Genomic DNA, 22,569 nt, shown 5'->3' on the forward strand with positions numbered 1-22,569 from the left:
TAGTTTTAATTCACTGCAGCTTTTTTGGATTCTGGAGCAATTAATTGCTACTTTTCGCTTTAAACGGAAATTTTTATATAGCTTAACTATTGTTCACAGTTCCACCGAAATGGAGTCATATTCCCAATGATCTGGAAGTGATGGTTGGTGAGCACTTGTCAGTTGATTGCAGAGCATTTGGAAAACCACTCCCAGAAATGAAATGGAAAAAGAAATCGCTAAGTAAGTTATATCATGTTCAAATGAGGTACTGTTGCGTGTTTTGCTTCAGTCTGAGAATCACTTAACCAGAGTTTGATTATTGTATTCCATGTATGAACTGATACCTAATTCACTTTACAGTTCACGAAGAATTCCACGATGTTCAATTTTCAACGCGCATTCAACTTTTATCTAATGGAACTTTGCGTATTGATTTGGCTACAAAGGAGGACGAAGGCATTTTCCTTTGTGAGGCTTCAAACGGAATCGGAAAATCATTGTCAAAAATAATTGCCATTGCAGTTATTGGTAAGGAATGCGATACTTTTCATCATACTATTATTGAGTTGTATTTTTATGACCAGTCCTTAACTATTTTTCTGCCTTTATAAATCACTAACACCTGTATGGTAGAAATGTTCAATAATTTTTAACTATGTAAGAGGTTATAATTTAATTATTTCTGAAAATTATATTCAAATTCAGTTTCATTCCTGGAAATAATGTTTAATAATTTAATTTCTTTTAGGTATGATTATCCTGAGATATTTTTATAATGTAGAAAAGAAATTATACATTTTCCTTATCATATATACGAAGATGTAAATACATAGTAATATTTATGATGAATGTAGTTATATGTAAAATACACTGACTAATATATTTATGTGAATATCTTTTGCTATATTTTAAATCCTGTTTATTAAGCACTTTGTCTAATTTATTTTATTATTGTCATACTCTTTAAGAAGCGCTACTTTAAATTTTAATATGTTTTATTAATTTGTAACCAAGGACATAGAGGTCGCTCTAATCGCTGTACTCTGTTGGAATAGTAGCTTATAACGGTGTCTGAGTGTACGTTGGTCCATATTGTCGTGAATTTGTGTATGCAAAAGACAGCAGAGATTGCGTATTATATAGTCATATATCCTATTCCTCGACTCAACTAACATATAGTTTCAGTTTAGCATATTGCAGTGTACAGAGTACAATCTACATGAACTGCCAGTTCTATTTGGATATGTTTTACGTACTGGGATGTATAATGGCGGTTCTTCAAGCGTCGTGTTCAGCAAATATGCGGGACGATAATGGTAAGTAACTTATTTCCTTTATGTGGTATCTTATTAAAATAACAAATAAATATTTTTAAATAGGAGTACAGTTTTGGTATTTAGCGGCCATTTAAATAATATTAATTCGACTAAAATATGCATATGCCATGTGTATTACTATTTGTGAAAGAATTTGAAAACAATATAGAATAATGTATAGTATTTTGATGCATGATCCATTCGCAAGCAAACTAGAAGTCATCTCCTAGCGTAAATAATAGTGCACATTTAGAAAATGCATGTAATAGAAAATGTAAGACATATGTATGCAACATTTGTCTTAGTTTATCCAAAATTTAAAACAAAATATTAAATATAAGTGATCTGCTTGCAGAACACCAAAAATGAAATTCGTGACTATCATTAAAAGATCTCATACAGTATGTGGTATAATAATATTTATTATACGAAATATTTAGTTTATAAAAATAGCATAAAATATTTAATTCTTATTACCACTTGATATTGTTATTAAATGTGGATAATTTCTTGATTCATGCAGGTTTAACAAGACTTGGTTTAATAAGACTAGAATTTAAAAAAAAAATACGACTAATGCTTTAATAAATTTGAAGCTCTGCATTTCTTCAGCGCATTGTAAACAACTGGATATGGCTCTGTTGTATTAGTTTTCTATTGATAAAAATGTTAGCTTAAAAAGAAAATGCCCTTTAGAGTTTTAGGTTTTTTAAATATGTATGCAGAATAGGATTAAGCTACTTAATTTAAAAAAGTGAATTTACGTAGAAAAGTTTGTCCCATCTACTGTAGGTGTAATAATTTTGTATGGTGTTCTGTTTGAGTTTCTAAACAGTGCTTCTAAAAGAAGAGGATATTAGGTCTTCGTTTATCTGCTGAAATATCAAGATAATAATTCTAAATTCATGATAAATATGATAAATTCTTACCATTTTTTTTTCTAGTTGGTTTTTGACTATTACAAAACTAAATAGATTGAACTATAATTTCCAGGTATATTCAAAATCCAGCCTGTTATCTTTCCTAGTAATTCTGTACTTGGCCAGCGAGTGAGTGCCGTGTGTTCAACAACATCAGGAGAGAAAATCAACTTTCAGTGGTTTAAAAACGGAGTTGAAATCACTCAGTCTTCTCGTATTCAAATTCGCTCTTATTCAGATCTTTCAAATATTGTGATAGATCCTGTTGAAGAAGATGACAGTGGTAATTATACGTGCAGTGTAACTTCTGGTGATAAGCGAGACAGTTTCACCACACGCCTAAATATTCTAGGTGAGTTGCACTCATGTGTCTTTTCATGGATTATTAATGAAATATGTAACTTATGTTTTTATTTTTAGCAGTAATTGTGGATCAATTGCTATTTTGAAATGAATCCGAGTGATTTCATACTAGACGATAGCTTTTTTTCATTTTTATTAAGCCTGCTTGCTAATTTTGATATAGTCACTTACAAAACATGATTGCCCAATAGCGTGTTAATATGTGATTGTGTTAAGGGTTAAATCAACTGGAAACCCTCACAGAATTGAGAGCCAAACTGTATCAATTCTCAGGTCTCGAATAAGGTTTTCCATAATATATGAAAGTTGTGTAAGCTTCATGATTTAAATGCGGGGAGATCATCATCATGTACTGTCCAAAAAGTTCACAAACATATACATCACAATGAAATTTGAACCTACAACCCATTAGTAGCAAAATAGACACTATACACTTAGCCATTCAGACCACTTAATTAAAAGTATAATGAAAAATAATTAAACAAAACTTCCTGTAATAATAAACGTCAATGTACTCCACATGATCATTTCTGACTTATTGGCCTCAAGTCTCCTACACAGAATGTATAATCAAGCTCACACGATGTACATGATTATCTTACTTCGTGTTTTCTCTTATGAGATTTCGGATCACATCGCCAAATGAAGTAACCATTATCGTATATCAATTTGTAGTAAAACACTTCGCTAAAATAATTTATTAATTATTTAGCTTTATTATTAATTATTTATTAATTTTTATTTTTCCCTCATGTAGGGATCACTGCTAAGATTTCAAAGGATTGAATGAAAAATCTATCACTGTTATACAGATCACAATTCCACCCAACCAAGTGATATTTTTCTCAAGAGCTCCATGGAACTTTTCCATATTGTTAAAAAATTAATGTTTCTTTTTTATATGAATCCCACCCATGAAAATTGTAAAATATTGTAATTGAAGATTTTGAAACTTGTGTGCTCCCTACAAGCCAACCAGGCCTGCTGGTTGATAAGGCCCTCCCTTTAATATAGCGAATCGATTAGATATACGAGATATAAGAGAAAGTATAGTATTATATATATTCATATTTAATATTAATAATTGTTTCCTCCATATCTCGGCGAAATACTTTAATGTCCACGAAAATCTGTACATAATATTAATGATGCACTGCTTTGACTCTGCAGGACTTATCATATACAACTATGTGGTTAATTGCATATTAACTTTCTTGCATTAATATTCACAGAACAAGTTACTACGGTATTTCTACCGTAGTAACTTGTTCTGTGTATATTACTGGCGTTAAGTAACCTCTTTTAATTAAACATTTCATGTTGTTTTATATAGGCCTGTGTCTAGAGGTCTAACGCAATTTCCTATTTCCAGTAGAGAATTTTTAAGTTTAATTGTTGCATTATTTTTAATTCTCCATTATTATTAATCTCGAATAAACATAGAAAAAAGATTTAATCGTGTGATTTTTACAGTGCCTCCTAAATGGATTCACAGTCCTAATGACTTAGAAGTCATGGTCGGCATGACAGTATTAGCCGACTGCCTGTCATCTGGGAAACCAAAACCAGAAATAAAGTGGAAGAAGAGAAAATCACGAAGTATGTTCACGATATTTTATTTATTATGCATTAATTATTTTTTCTATTGTTATAATTTTATACTTTTAGAAAGATTTTGATTATTAGTAATCAAAATCGTCATCTTTGCAGATCACGAAGAATTCCACGATGTTCAGTTTTCAACGCGAGTTAAAGTTTTGCCAAATGGAACTTTACACATTGATTCAGCTACAAAAGAAGACGAAGGTGTTTTTCTTTGTGATGCTTCCAATGGTATTGGAAAACCGTTGTCCAAAATAATAAATATAGCAGTAATTGGTAAGGACAGACAAACACTTTTCATTTATCATATAATTTGAACTTAAATTTACAATAAATGTTCAGTTTACTCGGTGAAGATCATTCCCCGGAATACAAAATTTAAATACCAATTGTAAATAAATACAACTAGAATTTATTCAGTTAATTCTGTTCTGTGAGATGAGATTTTGCAATGAATGCATTTTCCAATTAATGGTTATTGTATTATTAAATTAATGTTTAATTTCAGGTATGCATTTCATAAAATTCTAGGAGAAATTACATTTTGTTTTTTATTTTAAGCTTATTGATGTATATTAGTAAATATAATATTGAAGCTATGATGTGCCAATTCATATTTCTTATTATGTACTTTAACTGTTTGTTTTATGCTGTTATTTTATAATTAAGAACAAAATACAGTTTTAGTATATAATACATTGTAATCTTAATTAATACTAACCAAAGCAGAATTTGATTTTTGCTATTTCTGAGATATTGTTTTAGTTCACTGTCGACTACATAGAGGTCGCTTCAGTCAAATCATTTTGTATGGAATCTAGTTGTTTAACGGAGTTGGTTGTACTTGGTGCCGCCACTTCTTTTTTAACAGTATATTTGAGCAGTGGAATGAATCTACTGTCCAATTGTGAATATAATGTTTATTAGTTCTACTTACAATAATATTTATTAGTTATATGTAGTTTCAATTAAGTGTATTGCAGTCTACAATCCAACCAGGTTCTTCTGATCTTGGTGAATATGCCTGCCAAGTTTACTGGTGTAATGGCGGCTCTAGTAGCGTTGTGTGCAGCCAGTACCGGAGACGATAATGGTATGTCTGATATCTCACTATTATTTGGAAATTGTTTCTATACTATGTAGTGTTAACATGCCTTTCTGTGATATCTTAAGTACTATGACGATGTTAAGTTGAGGGTAACATTGATTGGTAATTGCTTATTATAAATATGTGCTTTATATGAAGAATAACTGTATACTTAACATTTTCACAGTACTTAAGATATCATAATAACTCATATTTTTCTTATTTAACATAGCATCTAAAACTATATTGCAGTTTATAATAGTTACAGATTCCATCATTAGATTTCTTGACAACTTATTCAGCAAATATATATATCATAACAATTATATACTTGGGAATAAAGAGAGAGACAGAGATTTTTTTTCTTTATGGAAGTATTATGACTTTTTTATATTTTAAAAAGTTTATTTTTCCGTGTGTTTTTATCTACTGACCTATCATTATAAAAATCGGAAACTATTAGCCACTTGTTCTTAAACAAAATACGATTGTTATGAAACTGCAGTATCAGAAATAGTTTATATAAAACTTCAATTAAAATATCTTCGATTTCACTGTTGATTTTTAGTATCAAAGATGTTATCCGGATGAAAATAACAGACAAAATATGTTTTATTTTTCGAAGCAATATCATTTTGATACTTCCATTAGTTTGCATCTTGTTTACTCGAAACATTTGAGGAGAAATTAGATAATACATTTACACACACACACACACACACACACACACACACACACACACACACACACACACACACACACACACACGGTATTTTAGGTTATGATGTATTATCATTATTATTATTAGATGCATGCACTACCCCTAAAGGCAAACTATTCCACTGACTCACTGCTCTTTAAAAGAAAAACCTAGCTCTTACCCCTTTCTTGACCGTGAATAAACTTGACTTCCATGGATATCCCCATGTTCTCTCCCCACCTTCCATATAACGAAAAAACGTCCATCAGACGATATCTTATAACACCCATTCAAAAGTTTATAGACCTCTATCATGCCACCCCTCATTCTCCTGTTAACTACGTCCGTAATCCACATACTCGCAATCTGTCCTCATGATGTAATTCCAAATCCGGATATAATCTTTGTAGCTCTTCTTTAAACCCTTTCCACATTTTTTTATCCCCTTGGAATCCGGGACACCAAATCTGCGCACAATAATCCAGGTGTGGCCTTATCAAAGCTTTATAAAGAGGCAAAATTATTTCCCTATCCTTAGATATCAAGGTTCGTTTCAACATCGGAATTATCCTCTTAGTTGTATTTGCAGCTTTTGCTATGTGACCTTTGAACTTCAATTTCTTATCCACCAATACGCCAAGATCCCTTGTAGCATAACCCTGCTAATATGATATGCTGCTTGAAATCTCATTACGCCAAAGTGAATAACTAAAACGTTACTAATATTAAACTGATAGTCATTTTTGTTTATCCAAATTTCTAGCCTATTCAAATAATTTTGTAAGTACTGAATATTAGTAGCATCCGTGATTGCTCTGCCTCTCTTTGCATCATCGGCAAACAATCGCACATCTGAGGTTAGCCCTTGCCTGATACTATTAATGTATAGATTGAACAATTATGGCCCCAAAACTGAACCCTGAGGTACACCACTGGTCACCTTAAATCTGGCAGATTCGCACCCCCTGTATACCACTTTTTTGATATCTGTCTGTCAACCATCCTCTGATCCAAGTCAACAGTTTTTATTTTAATCCCATATTCTCCAGTTTATGCGACAGTCTTTCGTGTGGTATCCTATCCAATGCCTTAAAATATCCAACATTATCGTAATGTATCCTTTCCCTTTATCCAACTCTGCAGTAACATTGTTACAAAATACGAGCAGATTGCTAAAACATGACCTTAGTAAACCCATGCTGCTCCTTGCAGAGTATAGCTTGTTTGTCTACTCATTTCTGTATGCGAGTTCTTACCAGCCTCTCTAAATCTTCACTACCACACCAGAGATACTGATAGGCTGATAGTTAGACACATCAGTTTTTGCACCACCCTTCTGCAATGGAACTATGATACATTCCTTCAAGTTATACAACATGTGAAAGGCCTAGTCAAGTCAGCCGAACATGCCTTTAGCCAACGGGCTGGTATTCCATCTGACCTTATTGACAAATAATTCTTATCCATATTACGCAACAGCCCTTCAACCTCATTTTCATGAAACTCTAACTCTTCATCTAATGTAGCAGTAGCACTGTGCACCATGTTACGTACACCTATCTGATATATCTTGGCAAAGTGAGCACTCATTAACTGAACAATCTCATTAGCTTCCGACACTGAAGTACTATCTGCATTCAATAAAGGTATTCGTTCACATTCATTCTTTCTTTTGCTTACGGCATAACGATAAAATTCTTTTGGATTGCCTTTAACCAGCATGGCCAATTTCCTTTCATATTCCGATTTAGCTTTCCGCGCAATACTTGCTATTTTTCTGGCCTGAGTGTTATATATTTCATAACTCCTCTCACTACTATTGTCAAGATATTCTTTCCACATCACCTTCTTCTTGAGGATCTCTTGCTTATTAAGGCTGCACATCCATTTCACTCTCAACCTATTTATTCTCCAAAAACTAGGAATACATTCAGATACCGCCTAATTTAAGCACTTTTTTAAAGATTCCCTTTCGTTGCTGACATTTTCCCCATTCAGTAACTGATCCCATGGAACCAAAGATAGTATTCTTCTAAGTTGATAGTAATTTCCAGCTTTGTAGTTCAACATGTAACCCGTTTTAATCACGAAAGCACAGCATGATCTGTCACCAACGGGTGGTAAAATAGCCATATTCTTAACAGAGACTCCTTCTGATGCTATGGCCTCGAGTCCCTTCTTTCGCTTGAGAAAGTTGTCTCGCAACAATTCAATAAATTCCTCTTCTTCCTTATCATGAGATTTTCCATCTACCGAATCAATGATTGAAAAATTAAAGTCACCTATAATGATCACTCGTTTGGTACCCATAAGGCTAACTTGGCGATGTACTTCTTCTCCCCTGCAACTGAGGCATCAGGTCTGTAGCAACACCCCATATATGTTTCATTTTGTTAGTCTCCACTTCACATCAGATAGACTCAAACTCACCGCTACATGGGACATTTTTACCATCATTATTTTCTTGCTTTTCTACCATAATTGGTATTAAGTCGATATAATTAGTAGTGTTCCTCCAATCTGTTTTGTCATTCCTAAAAATAGTATATCCATTACACTCAATCTCAGTTATCATATCTGATTCTGATAGCCAGGTTTCACTAATGCCAGCAATCTTATGCCACATCATATTCAGTAAAGCAACAAACTCGAGTCCTTTTTTCCAATGCTCCTGTCGTTTGTGCATAATAAATTATCACATAGTCTATTCTTATAATTAGATATGCAATCTTTTGACCTTGTCATAGAACTTTCTCTTTTCCCTCCCTAGACATACTTAAAAGGTCCGAACCCAAAGCATATTTTTCTGTCCTTTTGGAAAATTATTTCATGTTAGAATTTTATCACAATTTAATAGGAGGACTCTAGTTAAATAGTATCTGTTCGAATAAATATTTATATTAATTTAGGAGAAGGAATACTATAAATAGTGAAATATCGCTTAAAATGCTTTTGTAAAGAATAATTTTGATAATATTTGATCACCACTATCATCATCAAATTTCCGATATGCAATGTGAATGGGTATTGTATAGGATACCGTGATAATATTAAATGAAAAAAAGTTAGGTTATTACTAACTTCCTATCAACAGTTTTTCTCCAAATTTCCAGGACTCCACTATTATCAGATCTTATATTTGTCTTCTAATCCACTTTTTACTGCATCTGTCAATCTACCTAGGTTTTGATCTTCCTCTATTTTTTTCCTATCGTTTGGCATGCTTTTGTAAAGAATAATTTTGATAATATTGATCACCACTATCATCATCAAATTTCCGATATGCAAATGTCTGTTTTGGTAATCTTTTTTCTCCAAGTTTAAGTACCATGCTACCTTAGATTATCTCTTGTCACATTCCTGAGTGCAAGGAATATCACGTTTCTTCATATCTTCATTTTTAATATGATTCTTTCATTGATGACATCTTAATTTGTCTTAGAACTCTCATTCTGTGGTCCCGTCATCTGTGATCAACTTGTTTATTTGTAATGCAGATCTCATATACATAAGTTAAAATTCGTTCGAAAACTCTGCAGCACCTCCCACTTCCACAACAACAACAATAATAATAATAATTTTTATTATAATATATTATATACCTTGAATTATTTTTCTTTTCCGAAACTAGCAATGTCCTTATTAAAGATAATGGCAAATCTCTGTTGTTGAGCAACCTTAATATTTATTGCGTTATTATATTTACGACTACAAGTGTTAACTTGTACTTATATTGTGATTTTAGGTGTGTTCAAGATCCAGCCAGTTGTCTTCCCTGGTACACCGGTAGTCGGTCAGAGGGTGAGCGCTATGTGCGCGACAACATCTGGAGAGAAAATATCCTTTCAGTGGTATAAAAATGGAGTCGAAGTTATTTCGTCCCCACATATACAGATTCGTTCCTTCTCAGAACTCTCGCATATTGTGATAGACCCTGTTGAAGAAGACGACAGTGGAAATTATACGTGTAGCGTGACCTCCGGACATAAGCGAGATAGTTTCACCACAAGTCTGGATATTCTAGGTTAGTTTGCAATCAGAATATGTCTGTAAATGACATTCTCCTGATTTGGCAAGGAGCTGGTGTATCTTTACAGATACACCAGCTCCTTTGCTAGTGTATCTGTAAAGAACGCAGGATTAAAATTATAAAACATATTGTCTCCAAATGTTGCATTACAAGTAAAATTTAAGCTCTTCCTTCAAACAAACCTTAAGCAATATTATTATTTCAAAATAAAGTATATTCAGTGTTACAGTTTTTCATCTTCCGATGTGGCATACTTATCAGACTTGAAGTGTCTTGAAAAGGTTTCATGTTTGGTCTGCTACATGTGTGTGTGTGTGTGTGTGTGTGTGTGTGTGTGTGTGTGTGTGTGTGTGTGTGTGTGTGTGTGTGTGTGTGTGTGTGTGTAAAAATATTATTTCATAACTTCACAATACTAACTCGCTGAAATACAAACTTATTGATTTGTAGTTAACTTTTAGATATTTAGATTATCAGATATATCTTAGAAATATTCATAATGTTTAATTTACGAGTACATAAATTTATCACTGCATGTACTGAATTCATAATCGGTTAATCACCTGTCAGTTTGAACTTATAATGTTTTGCGTACACTCTTAATCTTTCTAAACTGAAGAGTGTTTTTAGGCATTTTCGTGCAGTGAGGCATTGAGGCAGCTCGTTTTTTGAAACAAGGTTATAGAAACTTATTTTCCGCATACCAATATACTGAATTGTTTTCTGCATTCATCTAAAAATGGTTCTAAATAGTTTATTTCTTTCGTAGTGCCTCCAAAATGGATTCGAAGTCCTAATGATTTAGAACTTATGCTAGGCAACACAATATCAGTCGATTGCCAATCATCTGGAAAACCAAAACCAGACATAAAATGGAAGAAGAAATCTCAAAGTAAGAAAACAATGAAAACAATATTGTATCTATTAATACGTTTATTTTTCTCTATTGGTATTTTATAAACTTATTATTGATAAAGTTAAATTATTGTTGCAGATAATGAAGATTTTCACGATGTACAGTTTTCAACGCGAATTAAAGCTCTATCAAATGGAACTTTACACATTGATTCGGCTACAAAAGAAGACGAAGGTGTCTTCCTTTGTGATGCGTCTAATGGAATTGGAAAACCTTTGTCAAAAATAATAAACATAGCAGTTATCGGTAAGGGTATAAGAAATATTTACAAATACGATAATTTGAATATGACTACTTAATAAGTTAAACAATTTAAATAAAAATGAACAATAAGCCAGTTTATTCAGCAAATTTTTGTAACTTTATAATCGTACCAAATATTTGTTTACATAATATCGTTAACGTATCAATGAATTTATCATTGCTAAGTGTGAATTTTCTCAGATGAGCTGCTTTTGATGGAACAGAAAATTTCAATATCCGTAAGTTTGTAACATGTTCTCTAGTCAATATCACAATGTTGTTAAGTTGATCTGTAGTTACGTTCATAAGTACTTAGAATTATTTATTTTATATTCCTTCTTTTTTTAAAATCAAATATATATTAGTTAATGAAAGGAATTAAGAAATTGGTTTCTGATTTTACATTTTAAGCTGTTTGCAATTTAATCATTTAATTCCTCAACAAGTTTTTGAATCTTGCTAATAAATATTTTGGAGAAATTGCTTGTTATTAGTTTATTGTCGATCACATAGAGGTCGCTTTAGTAGAGTTATTTTATTTAGAATCTAGTTGTTTAAGCTGCTCTGTTGAGTGTATTTATTATCGCCCATGCTCTGTATTTGGATACTTAAATGGTCGAATAAACCCAATATTCAATAGTAAATATTAGTTAATAATTAACTGTTAATCATGATAATTATGCAGTTTCAGTTCAGTGTATTGTAGGCTGGAAGTTAACATGATTCTTCAGATCTCTGTGAATATGCCTGACAAGTTCACTGGTGTAATGGCGGTTGTAATAGCGTTGTGTGCAGTCAGTACAGGAGAAGATAATGGTAGGTACAGAACACTAGAATTTCATTGATATTTTTTGCATGGCTTATAATTCTCACTATGCTCTATATCATGATGTTGTATGAGAATATTATACGATAGTATTTAGTAATAATATCGTGTGTTTATTTTGTTATATATTATAAATATCCATGTGTGAGAGAGTAGATTTCCGAGGATATGGAATTAATGTTTTCCGCTTATTACTGTTATGATCCTTAATATCTTTATGTAGCACATTAGAATTTTACGAGATGTACTTATTTTAATTAAGTTGCATTCTGCTTTATATGATATTCTGCTAATTTATATGCTTGATAATATTCCACTCCCTGAAACGTTTGTTTAATTGTAATAATTTCAACACTTACTGATTACCGAATCTTACCATGCAACCATTTCCCAAAATTCCTGAATTTTGATTCCTCTTAATATTTATTAACTTACTATATGAACAAGATAAGTATTTCTACTGCACTTAGATTGATATACAACCAGTTAGCGTAATTATTAGTATAATTTATACATCGTTGTATTTAATGCTTATTTTCTTAATGACTAAGAATTTAGAAGATAATATTATGACAAATGAGCAATATATCACTGGTTCCAAACCTGTGCAAACATTAATCACTACTTCAATGCTGCTGATAATGTTTTAATTAAAAGCAAACCTGTATATAAAATAACAGTTCAATCAGTAATGGTGTGGCACTTTCATGAAATAATTGATTGATAGTAGATTCTGCAGTTTCTGTGCAATAAAATATTAGGGTAAAAAAAAGGTGGTAGCTTTTATAATAATCAGGAAAAATAAGTATGCTCTTGCTTGAAAAATTACATATTTAATTTATTTCACTATTTTAGTGTCACATTGGACTGCTGTATTGTAGTCCAATGTATTAAATGTGTTATGTAAAACTTAAATCTATCATTTAATAATTTTTTCTGTATTCACTGTTCACTTGTTCGTTATACAAGGTTCATTAAGTAATTAAAAATCTTTTTTCCTTCTTCGTTTTGTGCACAAATTAGAAGCAAAGTGTTTATTTTATTTATAACTGGATTGGTTATAGAAAATAAACGTAAAATATAATTTGTTCATCATCATTGTTTATATTCTGCACAATTTTTCGAACTAAGTCAGTACGCATTTTAACGATTTTTCAGTTTTCAAGTTGTGAAACCTGAAGAATGATTTTAATACAATGAAAATAGTGTGTGTGTGTGTGCGTGCGTGCGCACTGTTTTTATTGTTATTTTTATGTACGTTATGAATTTAATAAAGTGTAAGATTTTGAAAAGATAAAATTAATTCAGTAATATTTCGTTGATAATTTTTAATACAAAACATTATTTTGTTATCAAAATTTAATATATAAAACATGGCTTTTTATTACTTGCTCAAATAATTTATTTTGTTTGCGCAGAATAATACCTGCCATAAATATCTTTATTAAATATTTTGCTTAAATGTTAGAATTACATACAGTTTCCAAAAATAATAATATATGATTTTTTTTTCATTCGAGAGTAGAAATTTGCAGGCTAAATTAGTTTAATTTCTTCATTCAGAAAAAAGAAAAGTCTGGTTAATTTCTGCTGTGTCCTAATTCCTGGACAGTACCACAATAGCGAACTATGTTATTATGATAGAGCTTTATATTCTGGTTACAGCTGTCTCCTGATAACACAGGGAGCTCTCTTATGGGGCTCTCCACACGGTGTACCCCAAAATAAATCAAATGTTGTATAGACTATACGTGCTAAAGCTTTAATTAAACCATTCTTTTCCAGAACTGTTCGAGATTCAGTCCTTCCCTCTATATCATGCTATATCTAATAAATGTTACAATTATTAAAGTACATGCTTTTGTTAAACTATACCTGTTTAATCTTTTATTCAATCGTTATCTTTCAGGTGTGTTCAAAATTCAGCCAGTTGTCTTTCCTGGTACTTCGGTAGTTGGACAGAGAGTGAGTGCTATGTGCACAACTACATCAGGAGAGAAGATTTCCTTTCAGTGGTACAAAAATGGGGTGGAAATCGCTCAGTCCTCTCGCGTACAAATTCGGTCTTTTTCCGACATTTCTACCATCGCTATAGATCCTGTTGAAGAAGATGACAGTGGTAATTATACTTGTAGTGTGATTTCTGGTGGCAGAAGAGACAGCTACACCACTAGTTTGAATATTAGAGGTAACGTCACAAATAAATTATTCTCGTATCTTTTTAACCGTGAAAATTTATTTGTGTAAGAATTTACAAAAATTATCGAAACGCATTCTTTTTATTACGCTTAATGTAAAGAAAACATTGAGCTACTTAATAACTGGTTTCCGAAAATTTATCCGTAGAAATAAGTGCGCATGTGTGTGTGTGTGAATGCATAAACCATTCACAACAAATAACAGTAACTTTAAAAGTGAAAGAGCATAGCAAGAGCCCCTTGACTCTGAACACCTTGGCTTGGTTACTTTCTATGCTCTTTTCTAGTGAAATATGTTGGATTAATAAGAGAGTAACCAAGAAGGCACCCTCAAATTTTTGGTGGACATTTGTGTGTATATGATAAACTTTGAAAACAAGAATCGTTTCTTTGTGGGGATGGTTTAACAATATAAATAGTTACTTAAATTCTTTCCAGTGCCACCGAAATGGATTCATGCACCTAATGATTTCGAAGTGATGGTGGGTGACACAATATCCGCAGAGTGCAGAGCAACCGGAAAACCAACACCAGAAATAAAATGGAAGAAGAAATCACAAAGCAAGTAAACTAAATGATATTTCATAAAGATATTATCTGTTTATTTCATTGGTAATACATTTAGAAGGTGATGCTTATCGTTAATATTGAATGTACTTTACAGCTCGTGAGGAATTTTATGAGGTTCAATTTCCTGCACATGTTAAATTTCTTCCAAACGGAACATTATACATCGATTCCACTACAAAAGGAGATGAAGGCATATTCCTCTGTGAAGCTTCCAACGGAGTTGGGAAATCGCTGTCGAAAATGATTACCATTGCAGTTATTGGTAAGGCAGTGTATGAATCATCACAATATTAATTTGTATTTTATTTAATATATTTTTACTGATTTATTTGTCACTTATTTCAGTAATGTATCAACTTGGGATATTGAAAATCGAATTATCAGAATAAAACTTTAAATTTTGTGAGGTTGTAATAATATAAATTGCTATTTTATGAATTAATATTCTGAATCAAAAATATATTATGACTACGTTTCATAAATATTTAGGTAGATTTTCTTTAATTTTCGCAAAATTAAAAATATAGGTTTAGCTTTAGATGGTGAACAATGATCAGTACGATTATTGCTATTTTTGGTTTTATTAATGTTTTAATTTTATGCATGTAACGAGAAATGTGTTCATAGTGAACTAGTAAGCAAACTAAGTTTATTAACTTGCATCAATCCTTATTGTATGTGATTATTGCTTTGAATTCTATTTTGAAGAAAAAAAAAATATTTATGCCAGTTCACAAATGAATACATAGAGGTCGCCTTAGTCACTTTAGTTTTCTTTGGAATGTTAAAGCAGTAAACCGTATTGCCATACTTGCAATCCTCGTGTATTTTTTGTATTCATGCAGAAAACTTCACTAATTAGCCTATTCTGTTATTATATCTTGATATTAATGTCATCTGCAGTTCCATACAGTTTTAGTTTAATAGTGTGTACTCACTGACGTGTCAGTAAATATGCCTGACAACCTTCGATATGTAATGGCGGCTCTTCTAGCGTTGTGTGGAGCTTCTTTGGGCGATGATAATGGTAAGTAACTGATTTATTTGTATGACGTTCCATGCTAACTGTTCGTGAGTTTATTACGCGTTTTCAAATTGTTAATAATCATCATGCATACTTCTTTCATTATGTTTTCACTGTAATATACTCAGTTTATAAATGTATTATAATATATTTGCAACACAAATAAAATATCTAATATGACTGTTAGACATTTGAAACATTAAAATTTGTGGATGGGCTTTTTTCCCCTGGGGTCTCACTCTGGATGATAAGAATTATCTACCACAGCATTCATTGAAAATCCAAGCCATAGCCTCTTGGCTGGAAAGCTACTCGACCAAAAAACTTGATTATGCATACTGTGTACTAATATATAAAAAATGAGTCTCTCTCTCTCTCTCTCTCTCTCTCTCTCTCTCTCTCTGGCTCTTGAAATTGTTATTCCAAAAATAAAGAGAAAAAGACAGTTAAGTCGCGTGCAAAATATAAAAAGTTTACTTATCCATAAAGTAACTATGTTATTCTATTTCACACTTTTTTAAAAAGTGTGAAATAGTTCTTAAATTGTAGGTTTAAGACAGCGATAAAAGAAACTTCCTTACTTCAGAATGTAACCTCCGAATTCTTTTAGTTATCTATTTTTCATTGTGCTCATATTATTTTTTAATTATCTCCTTAAACAAGAATACGCTAATTACTTCATCATTAAATATTAAGGTAACTATCAAATAAAATCTGATTTCATTTAATTTAACCAGCCTGAATATTAGTTAACGTATCTTAAACAGTTACGTTTTTGTTTCCAATAAATATGATTGAAAACTTCTCTTAGCTATGGACAAACTTTGAAATATCTCTAGTCAGGCTGAAGTCTAATGTAGTTGAGAATAAAACGGAGGAGTATTCTTTATATGCTTCAGCCATTTGCTATACAGCAAACATCATACAAATGGCGATGAAAATCCTTCCCATGAGTAATTTCTTGTGGAATTTAGGGTACATATGTCTCTTATATATCCCCACAGAAAGAAGACACAAGAAATATCGTGTGAGGGATGTCACACAACGATTGGTATGCTCCCCTTCCTAGAAGGATCTCATTGAAATAAGATGAAACATTCAACCTCAGTAGTAGAAAACCAGCCTCTTCCTCTAAAAAGTAATCTCTTCTTTTGAAAATTCTCTACAGCTAATTCTCAGGAACATCTGAAACATACATAGCCACGGTAAGGATTTCTTGTGGCTTACTCAAAGTAGAAAGACCTGTAGATTTCTGTATGGCGTTTCTTCTTTCTCTGAGATCATGGCAACTTCTGGACAATACTGTGGAGATGTATGGATCCTCAAATCCTGATTTTTTTTATTGATGGTACTTACCTGATGAAACACAACTTCATTGAGAGGGCACTGCTATCTCTAGAATGTCCAGCATTTAATTATCTAATGTCAAACAGATGGCGGCGAAAACTGTCGCCGCCATCTGTTTATAAAAGTTGGAATTTGTGTGACTTCATACGACGCAATTGTCTTCATAGGAGTCGTCAGCCCATCGATTATAATATTCTCAACTCCTGCTTGCATGAAGTGTGATTTTTGATGTCTTCGGACTTGGCCATTTAGGTCGTGCACAGACGATTCGTATTCCAAGAATTGCTGTGCTTACAGAAGGCAGAGAAGGTACATATTTACGAAGCTCTTGGAGAAAGGTACGTTACACTGTTGTTGCTGATTTCGCTTCAGCTGATTTGAGAAAGTCCATCCGATTGCACTTTCTCAAATGGTGTCTCCCTGGCAGACGGAATAAACTAACTGGATCGGTCGTCAGCAAAAAATTGACGACTAATCCAGTTAGTGCCAAAAGTTAAAAGTTTGAAGGTGTAAAATTTGAAATGTGTGCCTTAATAGAAACCGTTCGGTTTAAATTCCTGCCTCGTATAAATTTCCATTATACGAGGAATTGCTGATGGCAACCTCAACTGCAATTCCAGGATATCATACCATAATTCAAGCATACGTGCCAAAAAGAATTTGCTAGATCGTGATATAGAAGAAGAATATGAACAACTAGAGGAACTAATATCATCACTTAAAGATAAATATGATTTAATTATAATGTGCGCCTGATTCGGACTAGTCAGGAGGAATTCAAGAGGAGAAAGATTTTACATTTCCTTAAACAACATCGCCTTATAGTTGGTAAGGTAACACGCTTTTTAAAGTATCAGAAACTTTATGCATGAAAATCACTAGGAGATGTTGCACGATGCCAAATTCATTACTATTCCTTCTCCTTATACGTATATTAGGCGTAGTGGCCTGTTAAGTTCGTAGTAGGCATAGCCTATTACGATTTGAAACTGCGACCGCCTTGAGGATAAGGTGGTTAGCTCTATGCCTCCCGGTGTGTTCTATGCCTATAGATGTGTGTTCTCGGGGCCGGTTTGTCTGTTCTGAGGGAAGAAAAACCCAAGTTTCCGGGTAATAAATCCTACCTCCGTATGAGACTGGCTAACTCACTTTTTGTCGAAAGAAACCAGATAAAGATTCCTCACATCACTGACGGGAATCGAACCCAAGTCTTTCCGAACCAAAGGACTTCGTCTATACTGACTGAGCTACGGAGGCTCAAATTCATTACTAGGCAAGAAGAAATATAGAAACCAACTCTTGTAATGGTACATCTACCCAGGAGCTGAAATAGAGAGTGACTCCTCACTTGTTATTGCCAAATGTAAAATAAAACATAAGAAAATACACAGAATAAGAAGAAGAAATGGGATATTGAATTACTGAAGACCTTAGATATAAAAATGAATTTAAAAAAGAATTAGTTTGCCATGCTTGAGATGAACAGTGGGAAATAATGGATGGCCGTCAAGGAAATAACTAAAAGATTAGCATACAAATTGCTAGGATTTAAACAAAATTACAACCACGGAAGCCTTGTACTACAGATGAGATAATTTAATAGAAAAATAAAATAAAGCAAGGAAAAAGAAGTCAGTAACAAAAGCAAGTAACAGTATCGAATATTAAGGAAGATTGCCAAAAAAGCAATGGTTTCATGCATAAAGTCTTTGTTTTGATACTTTAAAAAAGCCCTTACCAAGAAGAAATATATGAAGAGGTTAAACATACATAAAAACTAGAGGAGCTCACAAGGCATATAAAATAATTGCTGCGCACACACCTTAAATCCCAAAACAAAAAGTAAAGTAGTACGAAACAAAAAAGGAAAATTTTTAGTAACAGATTTAGCAGAGAGATAGAAGGAATGTCTTGAAGACTTATATAGCGGAAAATATATGAAAAATGAAATTATCGAACCGTAATATGAAGTTTAAAAAGAAAGTCTTGGAGAAGAGATACTGGATGAAGAAATGAAAAAGGAGATTAATGAATTACCTAACTGGTAAACTGTAGGAACAGATGAAATACCTCTGAAATTAAAAAATCCTGGAGATGCAACACAAGAAGACATTTAAAGTAATTAGATTAATCTATCAAAAGGAATAGGAAGTATATGATTTCTATGCAAGCTTGATGGTAATAATATCCATGAAAGAGAATGGAACAGGTTGTAAAGATTATCAATCGTTAAGTTTACGCAATCATGCCTCAAAAATTATAATAAATATAGCGAACCATAGAATAAAATTAAAAATTGAATGTTATTTAGATGAAGATCGGTTTGGATTCCAGAATGGCAAAGGAACTAAAGAAAGAATACCTTGAGAAGAATAATAGACCGAAAACCTGAATTAAATAAAGCTACGTACGTTGCCTTTATAGATTTGGAAAAGACATTGGACAATGGTTCAAAGTTTTTATTTTTCAAATAATGACGGAAATTGGAATCAACTGGAGATCAGATTCAGAAGACCTATTAAGAAATTGTATACCAGCCACAAAATACAGATACGTATATAGGAAAATTAACCAAATGCAGAAGTAAAGATAAATATAAAACAATTTTGTGCATTATCAACCTTACTTTTCAACTTGTATATAGAGAATGCAATGAAATTAATAAAAGGTGGAATGAAGTGGAGTAACTGTAGGTGGAATGCAGATGCATACTATACGCTTTGCTCATGATATATCTGTATTTGCTAAGAATGAACATGATTTAAAACATAATATTTAGGATGGGTGATGTTTTATCTGATTATGGACTTAAATATTCCAAGGTTCAAAAGGACAAAATAATATAGATAAATTAGTGATTCGAGGTTAAAATATTGAAAAAATGAGGAAATTCCTTCATATATCTTTGAGGAACTAATCAAGAAGATGGAATATGTAAGTCGAGATACGAAGAATTGCTTAGGAGTATGTATTTTTATCATTCATGCATTTATTATTGAATGTCGATTGCAGAGTATGGTTTCCCAATTGCTAAAAATTTGAGAACTATGGTCTGGGGGTAGTGATTTCCAAAAGTTTTAAGTTTCTCTAAGTAAATAAAATCAATACATTCAGTATAATGTAGAACTTTGTGATAATTATATCTTCATGTGATACTTTTAAGAATACATATTTCAATTTTGTATTACAACTTATATATTTCAAAATTGTACTACAATTTTTCACATATACGAGGGTGTTTGCTGAAAAGTTCTGATAAAACCCAGAATATCTCAGCTTCATGGCGATTATCACAATTTTTCAGACACACACGCGCGCGCACACACACACACACACACACACACACACACACACACACACACACACACACACACACACACACACACACACACACACACACACACACACACACACACACACACACACACACACACACACACAGAGAGAGAGAGAGAGAGTCCGCGCGGTTAGCCTAGTGGCTTTGCGCTTCGCAACCATATGCCTGGGGAAGGAGTGTCCTAGGTTCCATTCCCGTCGCCGACGTGAGGAGCTTAAGGATCTTCTTCAGCCATAGCCAAGTTAGTCGGTCTTGGGCGTGGACAGCAGGGTTTTTCCCCCAGTTTTTCTGGTGTTTTTCATCCCGCAAGCAGGCAAACTGGACCAGTGAATACACACGGATCTACAGCCATAAATACTTAACCCCCCCATGAGGGGGCTCAACTCGCCCCAATAGGGACGGGGGAGAAAAGGGAGGAAACTCCATATGAATAGATAAATAAACAGAGAGAGACAGAGGGAAAACTCCCTCAAATTAGGAACCACATAATCTCAAACTTTGTAACAGCAAATTCAAGAATATGCAAGAACGTGCACTTGAATGTTCAATGTATACTTATAAATTTCAGGTATATTCAAGATCCAGCCTTTTATCTTTCCTAGTAGATCGGTAGTCGGACAAAGAGTAAGCGCCACCTGTACAACCACTTCAGGAGAAAAAATCGCTTTTCAGTGGTACAAAAATGGCGTTGAAATAATGCCGTCTCCTCACATCCAAATTCGTTCCTTCCCAGATCTTTCAAATATTGTAATAGATCCTGTTGAAGAAGGCGACAGTGGTAATTATACATGTAGTGTAACATCTGGCAGTAGAAGAGACAGCTTCACAACTGTTCTGAATATTCTGGGTAAGTAGCTATGCATAATATGTTGCTTAGAACCATTCTAAATGGACTTTATTTTTTTTATAAAATATAAGTAGAAGAATAAGTAAAATGAGGTAAATTTCAAGAGTCATTTTTTACATGATAGGTTTCATAGATTTATAGTCGTATGCTATGATTGTGAAGGCAAGGAGGTAACGTGTTATGTCTGTACAAATGCGAAGAGCATTAGAAACCAAGTAGTTGAGTTTGTTGCTTTGGTGAATACTTTGTGGTATTCACCAAAATCTTTGCTTAAAGTTGTTAGCATTAGTCAAACTTAGCTCTCAGAGTCAGATTTCACTAATGTAGTAACTGGAATCGAGTGTAAAAGGTGGAATATTTTTAGGAATGATAGAAGAGATGTATGAAGAGAGGAATGAGCCCAGTTAGAATATAAACTCATAAAAGTAATATGTAGAAAGTTTTTTCCTTGGGTATACTATAGATTAAAGCTACCAAATTATTTTATAAATTTGGTTTTAATAATTTTTCCCAAGTAAGCAAACAGGCAGGTAAGTCAAGTTTGAGCCTTAAGTATTTTCATGTCTGAGGCAACTCGTGGTAAAGGTGGAGTAAGATCTGATCACTATCCTTAGTATCTCCCCTAATGCAAAGCACATCTCCTTGCGGACATGTATACCCAAGGTGAAAAACTTTCTACATCTTTCTCTCATCCTGAGGTGTGGCAACTTGTGTAGGTAAAATTTATAAGTTCTGCATTACTTCAGCCTTGGTGTCTCAGGGTCTGGCTCCTATTGATGAGACCTTAATAAAGGTCGAAACCTGCCTGGGTATTGATCCTTCCCTTAATGCATAGCATCATGTCCGCAAGGAGATGTCTTTTGCATTAGGGGAGATACTAAGGATAGTGATCAGAGCTTACTTCACCTTTATCACGAGTTGCCTCAGAACTGAAAATACTTCAGGCGCAAACTTGACTTACCTGTCTGTTTGCTTACTTGGGAAAAATGGTTAAAACCAGTTCATGAAAGCAACGATGGTAATACTGACCCATGTCTTTGAGTGTGAAGTGGAGGCTAACAGGATGAAATATATGCTGGAATGTTGCTGCAGACCTGGCGGTGAATTTGTTAGGGATTAAGAAATGCATAATCAAAGTACCCTGATGGATACTAAACTAGTAATTGCTATGGGTGACTTAAATTATCGTATATGAATTGGGTAGTAGAAGAGAAAACTCATGATAAGAACGAAGGAGAATTTATTGAGCTTTTGAGAGACAACT

General features: G+C 33.0%; 2 protein-coding genes across 2 annotated transcripts in view; both read left to right on the forward strand.

The window, feature by feature from the left end:
- Window positions 1-22,569, forward strand: part of LOC150094706 (cell adhesion molecule Dscam1-like) — a 211,049-nt gene that overhangs the window by 56,570 nt on the left and 131,910 nt on the right. The gene's annotated exons all lie outside the window — the stretch shown is intronic.
- Window positions 1-22,569, forward strand: part of LOC150094707 (hemicentin-1-like) — a 108,650-nt gene that overhangs the window by 24,144 nt on the left and 61,937 nt on the right. The window contains exons 5-16 of the mRNA XM_090411587.1: window positions 100-222; window positions 343-510; window positions 2,292-2,570; window positions 4,055-4,180; window positions 4,268-4,459; window positions 9,716-9,994; window positions 10,767-10,889; window positions 10,992-11,159; window positions 13,892-14,170; window positions 14,619-14,741; window positions 14,845-15,012; window positions 21,027-21,305. Of these exons, the coding sequence (XP_090267713.1) occupies window positions 100-222; window positions 343-510; window positions 2,292-2,570; window positions 4,055-4,180; window positions 4,268-4,459; window positions 9,716-9,994; window positions 10,767-10,889; window positions 10,992-11,159; window positions 13,892-14,170; window positions 14,619-14,741; window positions 14,845-15,012; window positions 21,027-21,305 (2,307 nt within the window). The remainder of the gene's footprint in view (window positions 1-99; window positions 223-342; window positions 511-2,291; window positions 2,571-4,054; window positions 4,181-4,267; window positions 4,460-9,715; window positions 9,995-10,766; window positions 10,890-10,991; window positions 11,160-13,891; window positions 14,171-14,618; window positions 14,742-14,844; window positions 15,013-21,026; window positions 21,306-22,569) is intronic.

The sequence above is a fragment of the Typopeltis vanoorti genome, chromosome 21, assembly GCF_054136105.1.
Source record: "Typopeltis vanoorti isolate ZY-2024b chromosome 21, IOZ_Tvanoo_1.0, whole genome shotgun sequence".
NCBI classification, from domain to species: domain Eukaryota; kingdom Metazoa; phylum Arthropoda; class Arachnida; order Uropygi; family Thelyphonidae; genus Typopeltis; species Typopeltis vanoorti.